Here is a 17,775-nt window from a genome sequence, read left to right on the forward strand (position 1 = left end):
ATATTCTTGTGTTGTACTATTTGATATTTTTTTATTTACATTGTAAATATAAATTATCACGCGTATATTTCATACAGCCGTAATTTTTACTTTTTTACTAAAAATTTTATGCTTGAATGAAATTTTTTACCAAGTATCATTTTTTATGTATTTATTATATTTTACTTACTATGTTCATTGTTTAATAGATTTTTATGTTTTCAATTTTTTACAATACAATAATTCATAACATTAATATTAAATCAAATATCAATCACATAAAATTTTAAATCCTTTTTAAGGAGAGATGATTTCCGCTAAAGTACCAAAAATTAATATTCTACACAAAACTAATATTTAAGCTTTTTTTAATGTATTCATCAAAATTATCCTCAAATTTTATTAGAGAATTCTGAAGTGAAGATATTGTTGAAATTTTTTTTTTAATTATTTATTTATTTATTTATTTAATAATGCCAAGGCTGTTGCCAAATGGCAAGGTATACGAAATAATTTCTGCAATAATAGTAGATACAATAATATAAGAATTAGAATATAATGAAGATAACAATAAAAATACTTATGATTAATTATAATATGATTTAAATTTAATTTTTTATATGATTTAACTAGGGTAGATGGATTAATATGATATCTGTTGTTATACAGTCAAAAATAGCAACAATGTTATTTATAATACCATCGAGAGTGACACAATAAGTATAACTTAGTTTAAGTCTCTTGCTCCATTAAATAATTAAACAGTTTGGTTTTGAAGACTTCAATACTGGAAGCACCAATAATATCAGGGGACAATGTCATAATAATGTTATGATATTGACCAAATGCCTATCAAAATTTTTCCGTTGTCATTAGAACAACATATAAAAAAATATTATTAAGAATGTAGCAGAAAATGCGATACATATTTTGTTATAACAATAAATGTGATAAAGAAAATTCTGCTGTGATTAAAAAAAAAAATTTTACTTTAAAAAATTATTCATGTTTAAAGTTCAACGTATCTTAAGTTTTCCGATTTTTTTATCAACAGTTAATTCATTATGAATTGTGATATAGATTAAAGTTTGTTATTCATTTGGAAAAATACTTAGTTTTACCTTTATTATATCCAAGAATTGAGAATTAATTTCAAAGAATAATAAATAATAATAACATGTTTGAGTGTTAACAAGTTCATCAAGATGGTAAAAATAATTTTTGTCTATTTTATTTTTGCCGCATTACAATTGAAACGTTCTATTAAAAAAATTTTAAATTCTTTTGATTAATCAAGAATTGCTGTTTTTAATCTGATAAATATCTTAATTTTAAATAATTACCTCTATTATCTGTTACAAAAATTATTTGAATTGATTCCAGAATTCTGGCACTTTAGTTTTTTAGAAAAATAAGAAATTTGTTTAAATATTACATCAAAAGACATTGCTAAAATAAAAGAAAGATTATGATTTTTGACTGTGTGTTACTGAAAAATTTTAATAACATTAATACAAGATTGACATGTTCTAATATTAAGAATAATGATACATAAACTGGTACCAAATACGCCTACGTAATAATCAGAAGGCGAATAAATGATAAAGTACGCCCACTGTGATAACATAAACAGATTAAAATTTGTATTTTTGTTGTAATGTTCTGTAGTTATAATATTTAATAAAGTTTAGTCTGTAAATAAATATTCCCATCAGTAGCTATAATGTTTTTCAATCATTATAAATTAAAATAAAAGGAATTTCCCAAATTTCTCAATGTTATTCGATGTAAATATTATGATTATGAATGAGTTATTTGGTTGCCGTTAAAGACCTGGCTTATGTTTTATTATTCTTTTTATTTCTGCTTTTTAAAAATATATATGTGTTTTTTAAGTCTACTCTTTTGCGTCATCGTCGATAAATTCGTCGAATTTTACTTTTATCAGATAATTTTAATGTAAATAAAAATATTTAATTCTATATCCATGCGCAATTAGATCATTCAATTATATATTATTACTAATTATTATTCACATTCATTAATTTAATACTTTTTGATACTCATGTACGAAGTATGTGTGTATGACCTAAGTCATTTATATTATCTTATAAAACTTCAAAGTTTAAAAACTCTTGTAGCTTTTAAATACATAGCTTTAAATATTTTATATATTTAAAATTATATTATTTGTAAAATACATAATTTGCGATACAACCCGTGAAAAAAAAACATCTTAAAATAGTCTTAAAAATCTTAAAAAGATTTTAAATAGTCTTGAAAAAGTTGTAAAAAATTTTTCGAAACTATTTTAAAATGAGCTAACAACGACAAAGCCCGGAAACATGAAAACGGAGCGTCTTAAAAAAGTCTTAAAATGGTCTGATAATAAATTTTCAACAATTTCAAATTCAATTTAAAAATAGCGTACTCAAAAATGTAGCGGTTAGAAAGTTGTAAAGTCGTCTAAAAATTAATTTTCATAACAAATTCGAGAACCAAATTTCAAAAATCTGCTTTCGGAATTTTTTTTTGGCGTCTTAAAAAAGTCTTGGTTTCTGTCACGTTTAAGATCTTAAACAAAACCACAATTTTAAGAATATTTTTTTATAGGGGAAACAAAACCAATATATATTTATATACTTTTGATATTTAAAAATTTTATTTTGTAACATCAAATAAAACATTTAATTCTTCATCTCGGGAAAGACGTTTTCATTAAATTCTATAAAACTATTGTTTTTATTCCTGTGGAAAATTTGCAGAATATCCTAAAATCCAGTAATAGTTCATGCAATTGTATGAAATTATTTTTCCATTTTATGAATTTAACAAATTTAATTCAGAATAGTGATAAATGTATGAAATTGATTATTAATAAGTATTGAGTTCAAACCCACAGCAGACGTTTGTAAGTTCTTCATTATATAACAAAAAAAATGCAGTAGTATTTGGTTCTCGTTGTTTTGAATTTTTTTTTAAGATTTCATAACATTTGAGGAGTTGAGTTTTAAAAAGGGTATCTTTTCATTTTTGATTAATCGATACAAAAACTGGTTATCTTCAATTGTAAATATTTTTATTGAACTTTTTTAATTTAACTACAAAGTGCTATCGGTTATGAAGCTACAATTCGATTTTAGTCCGAAATCTTTGTAATTCTTGAAGTAATTAATATTAAAAAGTTCAAAAAAACTGCTCTTTTAAAATATAAAAAGATACCTTTTTGAAAATCAGCTCCTTATTTAATAAAATTTTATAAAGCTATTTTCTTTATAAAATTTGATAAAAAAATTTTTGCTGAGAAAGTAAAAAGAAAATGACCAAAGTCAATGAATTATTATGTTAAAAATTATTTAACTTCATATATAATCATTGATTCAAATCAACTCCGATCGTCTGATAGTTCACACAATAGACAATAGTTGCATGAAATGTTTATTTTTTTATTTTTTTTCTAATTTCGAAACGTGTCTGACTGCAGAATAATTGCACGGAAATGAATACTCATTGAATAATAAAAACAATTATTAGTCGAAGGTCATATTCACCTATTATATCATTATAAAAAAATTTTCTGCATGATAAAATTTTCTGTTATTCACCAGTTATTTGTCAATTTTTAATTTGTTATTTGCAGATAAGTGATGAAATATTTAACTAAAACTTTGATTAATTAAATTACTTGTTAATTTTATATTATATATTATATTTTATCTGTTTGGTATGAGGATGATAATTTTGCAGCATTGTGAAATTTATAAATATTTATAATTTTCTTGGTCACATGTACGCGTATGTCCACATATTTAGTTTATTGTTTATTATTAAAAATGTCAAGTCAGAAACTAAAACATACTGACAAAGAATTGATTCCGACTCAGATTTCAGTGATATATTACAAAGAGAAATTCCGAATTAGAAAGTTCGTCTGGGAGCATTTCTTATTGTCTATACAATTCTTTATATGAACGAGAATTTTATATATTAGATGAGTGCATGTGTGAGTTTTTTTATCAAAACATTAAGATATTTATTTGATTTAATTCCTTAAAATAAAATGGAGAAAAAAAATATTTTAAATTACTTACAGATAAAAATTTCCTGACTCCAAGATTTTTTCAAAACAATTTATATATTTAATATATAATCACTTTTAAATCACAAAATTTTTTTATCACCTAATTATCAAAATTAAATTAAAAAATAAAAAAACTCACACTGAAAAATTGTAAATGAAAAAAAAAAAAAAATAAATAAATAAATAAGTAAAAAATAACGAACGAAATTGATAAACTCCGAACGAGACCACCTGACAAAGAAACGATTCTGTATACCGGCTGACCTGAGCCGACACACAGTATATATTCTATGTTCAAATGCAAAAATATGATACATATATCTATGTAGATCTGGATATATATGTGTATGTAAAGCGAGTTTTAAATGTAGTATTAGTAATTGCGAATTTTTTGTTAGCTTGTAATTTTGCTGACTAAACTCTGTGCTCCATCTCTGTTGAAACTATTCAACGGATTTAAGCTTTTAACAGCTCAACAGCACTGTTGTTGATTTTTTAATATAATAAAATAAAATAAATACAATAGAATAAAATTATAGTAACGACAAAACAACGCAAGAGGTCGCTCACCAGGAGAACTATAATTTCAAATTAGAATACAGACTTGAACAGTAAATGCATCTGTCTAATAAAACTCCGCGGGCAAAACTAATCTAAGGCCGGAGTGAAGGGTGAACTTTGGTTATGATCAAGAGAAATATATTTGTGGTGTAATATGTCAGTAATGTAGTTCGCATTATGATAACTTGTAAACAATAACAAAAGTTATAAATCGAATAAGTATAAAAAAAAAAAAAATATGAAAATTAAGTAAGCTGACATCTAAAAATTTTTATAATTTTTTCAATTGAAAAAATTATTACAAAAAAATAAGAAAAAAGTTTCGAAATTATAAACGTCTTCTCACTTTAGTATTATAAAAAAAGAGTCTAAAATATTAAATGATACTGAAATTAGCAAACATCTGCAAATTTTTTTAATTTCTATAACAAATTAATTTTGATAAGTAAGTATATTTATGATAATTAATTTAGCAGATGTTTGATAATTTTAAGAATTTTCGTAACAAACAAATTATGGCAAAAAAAAATTGACATGTAGAAATTTAAAAAACTAAAAATGCAATTTTTAAAAATAATTTTTAGAACAAATTTCTTTGTTAAAAAAACTAAAAATAAGTAATTGACTGCTAACTTTAATGCCATAGTATATTTTTTTAAGTTCCCACTGATAAATTTTTTCAATTTCTACACTGAAAGAACAAGATGACACTGAATATAATCCCAGATTATGCTCAGTATTACCTGTGGTGAAAAAAATTTCAGATAGTACCTAAAAATCCAGATTATACTCAGTGATATCTGGATTATACTCATTGTAATCTAGATTATACTGAGTGATATCTGGATTATACTCATTATAATCTTGATTATACTAGCTATACTATCTGAAATTTTTTTACTCAGTATAATCTTGGATGATATCCAGTGCAATCTTGTTCTTACCGTGTACACGTGGAATTTTTTCCATAATTCAATCATTTAATAATTTAATTGTTATGAAATTAAAAAAATTTACAGGTGTCTACTGATTTTAGCATCATTTAGAAAATACTATTAGAAGCTTTTCACGGAATTATACGGATTTTTTAACTTTTATCTGTGTTAGTTACTAAAAAAATAAGTTATATTAAAAATGATAGCATACAATATAATTATTTGAATGTTATTGAAATAATCTAAATTACAAAATATCTTTCAACTGCATTGAAATTACCAATATTAAAATGAATAATTAGGAAAATTGTTTACAAGTTATCGATGATTTATTCGCTAAAATTAAACCTCTGCACTACCTTCCGATTATCTTGCTAGTAAACTCACAAAAATCCAACAATGTATATAAAATTATTAGATGTAATAAGCAAGTGTTTTTATATTCGTAAGTTTAAACATATTAAATCTATTATATGCTATGTGTAATAAAATTTTATAAAACATTTCCCTTTGGTTTATTACCCTGGCGTATTTCAATAAATATAATATAATACTCTACAGTCTAACAGATTCAAATAATAAAACGAATAATATTAAAACACTTACCTTCCTTAGGGCCATTGAAGAATACTAAAATGAAAGCTTGTATTTTTGATATTATTCATATATTATTAGCAAAATAAAGTATTATAGATAAATAACGACCATCTGTAGAATTAAAAAAAAAAAAATTTATGACAATTATTTATAAAAAAGAAAAAAAAATACAAATAATTAAAGCATAAACAAAAATTTTTAATAGTTCAACCCTGTGTTACAATCTAGATTATTAATGTTAAATAATTATATTAAAATCTGTTTAATCTTGATAGTACTCAAGTAATTATTTTTCCCACATGTACATATCTTCACGCTTCAATCTTGTTTTTGGTATGCGATATTGATTTCTTCTACAGGAATTAACTTTTGGCTTACTTGGAGTATCTCTTAACTTGATGAAAATGAATTCCACCAAACCAGATTTCATGCTAACATTATTTCTCTTTTTTGTTCATTGGACCAACTTCCACGTGTTTCTTTTTGTTTAGTATTTTTATCTTCAAAATTCTTTGAAGCTGTTTTGATAATATTTTGTACAGAATCATCGTCGCTGTCTGGAACTTCTTCTGCATCCAAAATATTTTCTTTATTTTTAACAATCTTCTTACTGGTGTTACGTGAATTATTTTCAGCTTGCGAAGGACGTGATAAAATATCCCATGCTGATTGATTATTATCTTCACGATTATGGGATAATTTAATTTTTTTGATGCAGAACTGCTATTCTTCTTATCATCATTTACTAGAATATCATCAGCACAATCTTTACGTTTCTTCTTGGCTGAAGTCTCAACCAGACTTTCACGTAATTTTGCTGTGGGATCATCTATTTTTTATTAATTTTATCATTAACTGTTAAGTTTTTTATGTATCACCGACTCTTGAATTCGATGATTATCATTACTCATTTGATTTTTCTTACTTTGTGTACGTAAATCGTTGGCTTTATTTTTAGGAACGGACTTTTGGACTTGTGCTAACTCAACCATTTCATCATTATCAGACAAAATTTCTTCTTTAATCGAATCTTGAATTTGATTTTCACCTTGAATTTCTTCATTAGCTATATCATTTTTTCTTCTACTATCGAGTTCGGTATTTTTAATTTTCGTGAAGATAATTCTAATAAATTAGTATGTTCTTCAATTTTTTTGAATTTTTTTACTGGCACCAATGCAATCTTCCGATTTTCGTTTCTGTGATTTACCAACTGGATTTTCAGTTACTAAAGAATCTAATGGTACAGTTTCAGGAATGATCCTTTGACTTTTTAAAATATTCGGTGAAATATCCACGCCCTGAGTGTCTTCTGCAAGAACCGGATATTTAGTATGATCCTCTGCTGACACCCTTGTTGACTTCAATAATTTTTTATATTTAAATCTGGGATTACAAAACTTTTCCGTTGAACAATAAAAAATAGCCAATGCTATTTCTGTTGATGGAATCGCTCGTAATTTATAGAGCGCTAACTCCATGGAAATTTTCTGAAAATTTTCCAATGACCATGACTGAGTTTTAATGTCATCCGGTGGCAAAACAATGATGATATTATCCTTCACACAATCTTTTATTTTACATGTTTCATTGTACTCGAGAGATTGCCCACCGGGCCAATCTGATCATAGTCGAATACAAATCACACTGTTTTTTTCAAAATGATAGAAAACAAGACCATCAAAAATCTCTTTTTTGCGCAGTGAATTAGGTGACAGAGATGCTTGTTTGTCATCTAAAAATGCATTATCCAGTGGCGGCATGTATTTTGTAGCATCAGGAACAGTTGATTTTTTTCCTGAGCATTTAATATATCATTCCAATAATTAATATTGACAATCGGAATCCCTGATGCTAATGCGCAAGCGACTTTTTCTGTAATACCTGTTTTAGTTGTTGTCAAATGCGTACAACTGTCACACCATGAGTTCAACATTTTTCCACTAATTTTGTCAAATATTTTTTTGCAGATTGTTTTTATCATTTTCATGAACACGTGAAATCAATACGTGATATTTTATCTTTGGTTTAAAACTTAATGAAAAATATGATTGCGTAAACCAATGCGTATTCTATCATTATTTTTAATTCATAGCCTTCATTGGTAATTTTAAGCGGTTTGCCGTCTTCATTATTTTTTAGTAAATAAGTACCATATTTTGAATTTACATCTTTGATAATAATTTTGTCAATACCATTTATAGTAAATACTTCCAACTTAGCATGATTGCGACTTATTGAAGCATCATTTGACAATACAATATCTGTATTGCTACGCCCGAATGTTATGGTATCACCGGCTTTTAATTCTTTATATTTTCACTGCTGTCAATTAATAACCACATTTTTTTAATTATTTTATCACAATAATAAATTAAAATATTTTATTTTTATGCAATGAGTAAGTTTTGATTTTTTTTTATATTTCACATGTTTACATCTTGCATGTTTGACACTCATGAACTATTTGAAGGTTATGCAAGAATAACAAATACACTCATGATGACAAATACGCGCGCATGTGATGAAAATTAAGTTACCCGACATTTAAAAATTTGAATAATTTATTTTATTGAAAAATTATTTTAAAAAAATTAAAAGAAAAAATTGCACATGTAAAAATTTTAAAAAGTACACATGCAATTTTTTAAAAATGTTTTTTCGTTATAATTGAATAATTGAAAAAATAAAAATTAAAAACTTCGGCTAACTTTAGTATTGTGCGCATGTGCCAACCTGAAACTTGTCAATAAGAATATTTTCTTAATTATCGACTTTGTTTGTTTGACAGGTAAAAATTTATTCTAAAATTCTTAAAAATTAAAATACTTTTCAACAATTTTAATTTATTCAAAATACTTATCTTTGATTATTCTTTGTTAATTTTTTTATAATCTAAAAATTTTTTTGCAATTAAATCATTTTATTGATTATTTTTTTTTTTTTTTGTTTTTTTCAAAAAAATTTAAAACGTTTTTATAACAACTTTTTTTGAAAACCAAAAATAAATTTGTATACTACTAAAAATTTGTATTTCTTCTTTATTATATTTTTCCTAATCAATAATTAGCTGAAGAAAACGCTAAATTTTAACTTAATTTATAGATCAAAAAATTATTAATAAGAGGGAGAGAAAGAGAAAGAGAAAAGACGAAAGAGAGCGAGAATACATATTCCAACATGGCCACCTGACGTCTAAACTCAATGATACAGGTGGCTATGAATATATTGTAAATAATACTAGTTAAATAAATATAATTTGAGTTAATACAACTACAAATAATAAAAATTGAATAAATAAAAATCACAGTAAATGAATTATGAGTGAACATAATCCGACAGAAAGTGCCAACGACGATGACAAAGTTGATGATGCAGTAGATCCCCGAGTGCAAGTAATAAAAAAATCATTATTTTACGAATATTAGAAAATGTCATTTATTTAAATTATTTTATTGATTACAATCTATATGACAAAATTTTTGAATACACTTGTATCGATTATAATAAATATTTTTTTGTTTCAGATTGAACTTGAAAGATTAAATACTGCTACTGATAACATTAATAAACTTGAGGTTGATTTAGATGTAAGTATTTTTTAATTATTTGAATGACAGGATTGAATTAGTATCAGTTTTGTATGAAATTGATTTTTAATTATTTGAGTTTTTATGATACTGAAATCAGTAAGCACTGACAACTTTTAGGATTTGTTTTACAAACATACAAAAATTGTTTTTTGTCATCTCAAATTTAAATATTAAAAAAAAGGTGAAAACAATTTTTTTTCAAAAATTTATTTTTTTTATTTTTTTTTTTTTCATAGCATTATGTATTTAAAAGAGCTGACTAGATTACTTTTTATTCATAATACTGAAGTTAGCGGTCAGCTGTAAATTTTAAAAATTTTTTTAGCAAATTAATAACAATAAAAAATGCTTCTAAAACTTTCACTTGTAATTTTTATTAATTTTCACATGTGAAATTTTTTAATTATTTTTTTTTAATAATTTAATTGCTGTAAAATTCTAAAAAAATTTTTAATATCTATCAACTTCAATGTTATTTTTAATCCTATTAAATATTAATGATAATGATAGTATATGATTTTTTTAATTATGAAAGCCGGTTCAAAAAATCATAACAAAAATTGTTGACCGACTGTTAATTTCTGCATCATAAATATTAATTTTAAAATTTTCCAAACTGATTGTCCATTTTAATTTTATAGAAATATAATTGTTCTTTATGTTTACAGGAAGCAAGAGCAACATTTAGAGAATTATTATGTGAATCAACAATGACAATTGATACTTTAGCTAAAAAGCTTGGTACCTGTATTGAGAAATCACGACCTTACTATGACGCTCGATTTAAAGCTAAAGAAGTCAGTTTGAATAAATGATTTTTAATAGACAATTCATTATTTATTATAATTCAAATTTCAACTTGCACTGATTTTGAATTAATCATGAACAGAGCAACATTTACGCTTTTACATATATTAATTTTTAATGATTAATTGACATTCAATAATATTCAATTAATAAGCTTCAATAATTCATTTTTAGATTAAACAATTATTGATTTTATTTCTTTAGGCGCTTCGAGACGCACAAAAAGCAGCTATCAGATTTGAAAGAGCTAATGGGCACATGCGGCTGCGAAAGAAATGGTTTATCTAGCAGAGGAAGGCCTTAGGATGGAAGGAAGATGTTTTGATCATGCTTGGCAGGTAAATAATCATTTTCTCATCAACAATGGTTAAGTAAAAACATTAATTATGATTTAATTTGAAACTAATTATTTTCTTAGGAAATGTTAAATCACGCAACTGAAAGAGTCAATGAATCTGAACACGAACGGGCTATTTCAGAGTCTGAACATCGACATATGACGGCACTTTATCATAACGCAGAACACACAGTCCAACGACTACAATCAGATTTAAAAGATCTATTACTAAATCAAGGTTAGTTAATTTAATAAAAATGATCAACTTTTTGATATTATTAATTTTAAGTGTTTATTGAATGCTTGCATGTGGATTTGAAAATTATCAATTTTTATTCTTTTTTTAAAATGTAAAAACAATATTGTGCGTTTTAGATGTGATGATTTATAATCAGTAATTTTTATATAATTTATTATAAAAACCTATGCTGTATTATTTTTTATGTTTTATAGAGTATATTTTATTTATTTCTTTTTTTTTTTTTTTTTTTTTTTTTGTTTTTATATTCATCTTGACAGTTTGGGTGCACGACGCAGCTTGCTTCTCATAAATAGTATTGCCTGCCAACACAACTTGCTATTATTGTAAGTAGAATAGTAAGTTATATTAAAATATGACGAAAAACTATAATTTTCAGCCTGTCATTTTTTTTTTTTTTTTTTTTTTTTTTTTTTTATACACGTTAATATATTTTTGCCGCATGTTTATATTCATTATATATCCTTACTGAATGAAATTAGTACCACTCAATTTTCAAGTTATAATTTAAACGATTAATCGATATTTTGACTACTTAATTTTTCAATTTCTAGGCCGTACTATGAAATGAAAGCCCAGTTTCATCAAGCATTAGAAAAACAAAAATTGCGTGTGAGTGAATTAGAACGATCAGTCGGAGAAGCAAAGATGACATATGCCGAAGCGTTACGTAATCTTGAAAAATAAGCGATGAAATTCATCGAGTAAGTATTAAAGATTAATTATAATCCATCAAGTATCATTAAGTATCTCTCATAACATTTTTTTAAAATTATAATTTGTATTACATATTTATTCATTATAGTATTAATTAAAAAATTTGTTTAATTTACAGACAAGACAATACGATAATGGAGATCCCAAAGAAAATAATCTAAAAAATAGTAATAATAAAAAAAATTCAGAATCTTCTACAGAGTCAAGCATAACAGGATCTCCAGATAGTACAGATTATACGAGCGATGAATATCTACGTCTTCCTGATAAAATAAGTCCAACATCTTCAATATCTACTAAAGTAATAGTTATTTTAATTTAATTTTCATTTGATATTAAATCATTTAAAATTAAAAGAAAACATTTTCATTCAAGGTTCAAAACACGACAGAGTACTTAGGATTAAATAATGTAAATGTATCATCAACAGAACCAAGAAAATACATAAAACGTAAAAGGCCTCAAAGCATAGCATCATTATCAACAATAAAAATACTCAATCACCACAAAAACCAGCGTATCAACTTCACGTTTATCAGAAGTTACAACAACGCTATCGCCACCAGCAGCAGCAGCATCATCGTCATCTTCATCATCGTCTAATTTAGCACAAATTGGCTCTAATCAATTAAAACGGTCAAAGTCATCATCAAATGAATTGAACCATGATATTAAAAATCCAAATCATCAACAAAATAATAAAAATATTGATCATACAGAAAATAATGAGAAATGGACAGAAATAAGCTTAAATAACTCACCGGATGATATTTATTATAACAATGAAATGTATTCAGATGAAGATGATCAAATTCCATACAAACCGTTACCTAGTGAATTAAGTCCAGAATCAATAATAAATACTAGTGGTTCTAGTGACACTAAAGACGCACGTATTAATAAAAAAATATTTAAGTCATCAACAATCATTACCCGCAACGGTACAAAACAATGAAATGACTATTGGAGAGCATAAAAATCAGAAATAACTCGAAGTCCGTCAATTAAATCTAGAGGAAAATTAGATAGCAGCTTAACTAATTGGATTACCAAAAATTCTGCTGTTTATGGAGAAAGTTCTTGCACGTCAGGTAAAATTTTAATTTAAATTTTAACCGTATTAAATATAATTTTTTAATATGACAAATTTTATTTTTAGGTAATTCCGCAAGGAGACAATCGTTGGATATGCTGTGGAATACTGGTACTGGTGAACGGATGAAAGAGTTATTAAATCATGGAATGATGATGCTTAATATATCAAGCTTAACTGAAAGACGATCGAGTGAACCAAAAATTAGCTGATAATGATGACAAATTGGTACAAAAACATGATAGTAAGATTGTTGTCTTAAAAGGCAAAGTTCCTAGTCCATTGGAAAAAACTATGAATTATTTAAATCCTGATGAAGAAACATCGGATAGTGAAAGTTTGGCTAGGTAATTTTTTTTTTTCTATAATCATTCTTATTAAATTAATATTAGTATTATTATAATTATTAGAGTAATTTCTTCATTCTTTATTTTTTTTAAATTTTTTTAGTGTGGAAATGTTATCAGAAGATCAAATTTCATCACTAATGATGGAACCTGATATAAATCAAGTATGTCAAGAAGTATTGGGTACACCCTTAGTTGAAGTTTGTCCTCTCTTACAACAATTACAGCAATAACAAGAGCAAACGAAGTATTTTATTATAAAAAAGAGAAAAAAAAACACCGTATTCTATTATTCCATCAAAATTAAGTATAACGCGTTGATATTTTTATTGTTATTATTATTTACTTATGATTTGTATACTTAATTTTCATTGAATTTTTTTTAATTATTTTAACGTTTTTTTCATACATAGTTAAAAAATATTTAGAGTTTATTTTTTTTATTTATCTTGCCAGAAAACTTCTGCCGGCCAGTGATTAGCTTAATGAAACTTTTTTCTCAAATGAAGCCAACTATTTATCTACAGATTCGAGACCAAGCAATATTATTAAATTTTAAGTTATTTATTTATTTATTTATTTGGACAAAAATATAATTGCTTTTAGAATTTAAAATATTCTACCGTCATTATTACATATGTATATAATATAGGAAAAGAATTATTCAAATAATTAACTTAATAATCGATAGAAAAAATAAATTCTAATTTAAACAAACAAAAAATTGCAATGAACATTATTTAAATCAACAAAAAGTCGTTAAATTTGTGATTCGTAACTTAGAGTACCTTATAAATACTATTAAAAAATATTATTTATTATAAATTATGACGTTATTTTAAATAATTTAAAATATAGAAAAAGTGCTAATAATATTCAATTAATATTATAAATTATTATGAATAATTGATAAAAATTTCAATGTAGCATAATTTTAGAGAAGTAGAATTCAGAAATAATAAATTATCACTATAGTTCAATTATATTTAAAAATAATTTATAATCATATTGAGTATGTTAAATTGAAATAAGCGAATCGATATCGTTTATTAGTTCTATAAAAATCGTACACAGTGCTCATTTAATGCACCTCATCATGAGTAATGGATAATTGTATTATATTGTATGATATATGATTGTAATTAAATGTATATAAGCAGTATATTTATCAATTTATCGCAAAAAGTTTTTTTTTCTTTTTTAAATGTTTTATTTATTTATTAAACGGGTGATCTTATTGCAGAGTAATTTTAAGCTAATTTTTATTACAAAACAAAATGTCAATAATTTATTATTATTTTTAATATGCCAATTTGAGTTTTTATGAAAATAAATTTTATATGTCATAAAAAAATTTCAAGTTATGAAATTTAAGTCATTTATTTTACATTTCGTATAAATATTTTGATTTAAGTAATAAATTTAGTTTTGAGTATTATTTAAAATTTTTTTGTAATTCAAAAGTGTGAATATTTTGTAAAATCATATTATTTGGCTTCTAAATGCTGTAAGAATCGAGAAGAAAATAAGTTCTCAAGTCTTACAAATTTTGAATGGATAATTACCAAATTTAATAGATTCTAATTAACATCAAGTGAATACTTATTTTTTTTTTTTTAATTTATGAAGATAAGTTGCAGCATGTAAGACTTATTTGCAGGATCTCTTTGTTTGCTTTCCAAAATTTGCTATATACCTGAAGTTGTTGAGCGACTGCATATCTTCATCACTACCTAAAAACATTTTAGTATCTTCAGGAGAAGATCTGCGTAATCTTACCTACCTCATTGCAGTACCAAATTCGAAGAAGTGGGTAATCTGTTGATTTATTCAAGCCATCAAAGATCTTACGTGTCTTGACAGTTGATGTGACATGATCATTTTAACACCTAGTAAACATTAAACACCAATCCAATTACCTACCATGAGAAGGCATTGCTTTCTTAAATAAAAACTGTCTTAAACTTCAGGCTACTCAGCACTCTCACTGAGTATGTAGTTTTGATTCAAAATTTTTAAGACATCTACGTAAAATATGAGAATTACTACATCAAGTTATTCTAAAATTGTTTGCAGAATGGTATTAATCTTAACGCTTTTGTATAAATTTTTACAAGCTCAAAAAAATGCCGAAGTATAAACATAAAAAATTTCCATTAATTTTTTTAATTACAAATTATAAAATTATCAAAAATTTCCATTAATTTTTTTTTCTTAAATTTTTTTGAGTGGAACTTACACATAAATTTATCTATAAATTAATTAGCTGTTACCCACCCGCTCCGTTGGGCACTTTATAGAATTGTATTTTTAAATCTAGACTTAAATTTAATTGGAGTATTGTCGTGACTTGCTCAGATTCAAAATTCTATCGGATTGGCCTGTACCTTTTATCCATGTGATAATTCTAGCTAATATTCATTGTAACTTTCAATGTGCAATCACTATATCATTTGGATCCTATAGGAGCTGGAGCTTGGAAATTTGAAATTTTCATTCTTAACATCTACCCCCTTAGTCCATATTGGGAGTAGGTTGTCATAAAATCCGATATTAAATCATTTCTACATCACTTACAGAAGATTCTTACCGAATTTGGAATTTATAGGAACTACAGCTCGGAAATTGAAATTTTAATGTTAACACCCACCCCCGCAATCCCCTGTGTCGTGAGCTATCATAAAGTTTGTTTATAAATAATTTTTTCATCACTTAAAGAAAATTCCTACTAAATTTGGAGTCTGTAGAAGCTATAGTTTGAAAATTAAAAATTTTCATTGTTGATACCACCCCGCAACCCCTGTGGGGTGATCTATCGCAAAATTCGTTCATAGACTATTTCTATATCTCTTACAGAAGATTCCTATCAAATTTGGAGTCTATAGGAGCTGTAGTTTAAAAATTGGAATTTTTTCATTGTTAACGCCCCCGCAAACCCTTTTGAAGGAGGAATTTCTTAAAATCCGTTCTTAGCTGACCTTTACATAGCAAAAGTAATATTCCTACCAAATTGGAAGTCTCTACGTCTTATAGTTTCAAGAGATATCATGATGAGTCACTCATATACCTAAAATCTCTTGTATATGTATAGATTTATATAATGTTTATTTTTAGTTTGGAATTTTGACATACTAATTTAATCATCATTTACGATAATACTGAAAATAATAGACAACAGACAATTTTATCTTCTTATATATTCGTTCTAATTATGTATTATCAGGTAAAATTATGTTTATTACAATGTTTCATTTACTTATATTTCATTTACAAATTATTTAACTCCAAAAAAATTAACGTTCACTGTGACTGATAAGTATAAATCATATTCACAATGACCGGACAGGTAACTATTTCAATGGATGTTAGATGTTAGTGTTAAAATAAAAACGGCAGCAGACAGCGGCACTTTCAGTGCTTCTTTCCCTTCATGGCAGAAAAATTAAAAGGAAGAAAAAGGTCCCCGAATATTTTTCAATGACTGAAAAGTAAAAGAAGCAAAATATCTTTGACGTTTACTTAAAAAGCTGTTATTATACAAATGTCAAGAATTAAGTTAATTAAATTTAATGCAAGTTATGATTTGAAGAACTTAACTCATATCAGTTATAGATCTTCCACTATGAATTTGTCGACTAATATTTAGAGCGAAAAAATGAAAAAATAAATCAGTTATTAATGCATACTTATCACATCAATATTTACAACTCTGTAATAACAATTATCTAAAAGACTATTGGAAATAATTTAAAAGTTAATGAAGAATGCTATCTTATACATATCGCGTTACTAATGCCAAAAGGGCGCATCTCAACATCTATGTCCTTTTTGGCTCTGCAGAGCCACAAAGGTGTATAAAAAAATTTTTTTCTCTCCAACCAATCTAAAAATTTTTATAACATTCAGATCTGTTAAAAAAGTGAATAAAAAAATTTTTTTTGTTTACGATCTTTTGGCTCTAAGACAAAAAAAATTCTAAAGCCAAAAGGGCGTATCACTTTTTTTTTTTAATCATAATTAATTATTAGCCTTAAAAAAAAAAGTTATAACACCGGTAAAAATAATTACTTTTCTACTTATTTTATTAAAAAAAAAATATAGATTTGAATTAAAAAAAAAAAAATAAATAACATTCTATTCGAAGAAGAATGTATTTGATTCAATTACTAAATTTTCATTTCTGTTGACTCAATATAATAATCATATCTCCACTGATAAAGTGTAATGAATTATGTTTAATTGTACAAATTACAAAATCATATCAGATTAAAGTATTTTTTCAATGTTTAGATTTACAAACAATATATATTTATTAATTTTTACTTTCAAGAAGCAAAAGTTGATGATAATGCAGACGGCATCGGAGAAGTGCCTACCTAAATTGATTATTTTAGTTTCTTTTTTAATCAAATACATATCCTCTTCAAATAAAATGAGTAGAAGAGTCATTTTTTTTACTAGTGTTATAA

General features: G+C 25.2%; 2 protein-coding genes across 2 annotated transcripts; one reads left to right on the plus strand and one right to left on the minus strand.

The window, feature by feature from the left end:
• Nucleotides 1-6,330: 6,330 nt before the first annotated feature.
• On the minus strand, nt 6,331-8,700 carry LOC141525922 (nibrin-like). The gene is given in 6 exon segments (XM_074240624.1): nt 6,331-7,939; nt 7,942-8,116; nt 8,118-8,194; nt 8,197-8,244; nt 8,247-8,462; nt 8,694-8,700. Coding segments are annotated over 6 exon segments (1,164 nt in total). The 3' UTR covers nt 6,331-7,298.
• A 588-nt stretch (nt 8,701-9,288) lies between these two features.
• Nucleotides 9,289-14,491, plus strand: LOC141525950 (uncharacterized). The gene is given in 18 exon segments (XM_074240655.1): nt 9,289-9,548; nt 9,681-9,743; nt 10,415-10,543; nt 10,758-10,806; nt 10,809-10,891; nt 10,972-11,101; nt 11,104-11,128; nt 11,410-11,475; nt 11,704-11,831; nt 11,834-11,853; nt 11,985-12,167; nt 12,242-12,383; nt 12,442-12,751; nt 12,753-12,838; nt 12,841-12,957; nt 13,026-13,165; nt 13,167-13,306; nt 13,410-14,491. Coding segments are annotated over 18 exon segments (2,016 nt in total). The 5' UTR covers nt 9,289-9,473; the 3' UTR covers nt 13,540-14,491.
• Nucleotides 14,492-17,775: the final 3,284 nt, after the last annotated feature.

This window comes from Cotesia typhae, unplaced genomic scaffold, assembly GCF_013202065.1.
Source record: "Cotesia typhae breed Kobodo isofemale line unplaced genomic scaffold, CoteBio_Ctyphae contig_28, whole genome shotgun sequence".
Classification (NCBI taxonomy): Eukaryota; Metazoa; Arthropoda; class Insecta; order Hymenoptera; family Braconidae; genus Cotesia; species Cotesia typhae.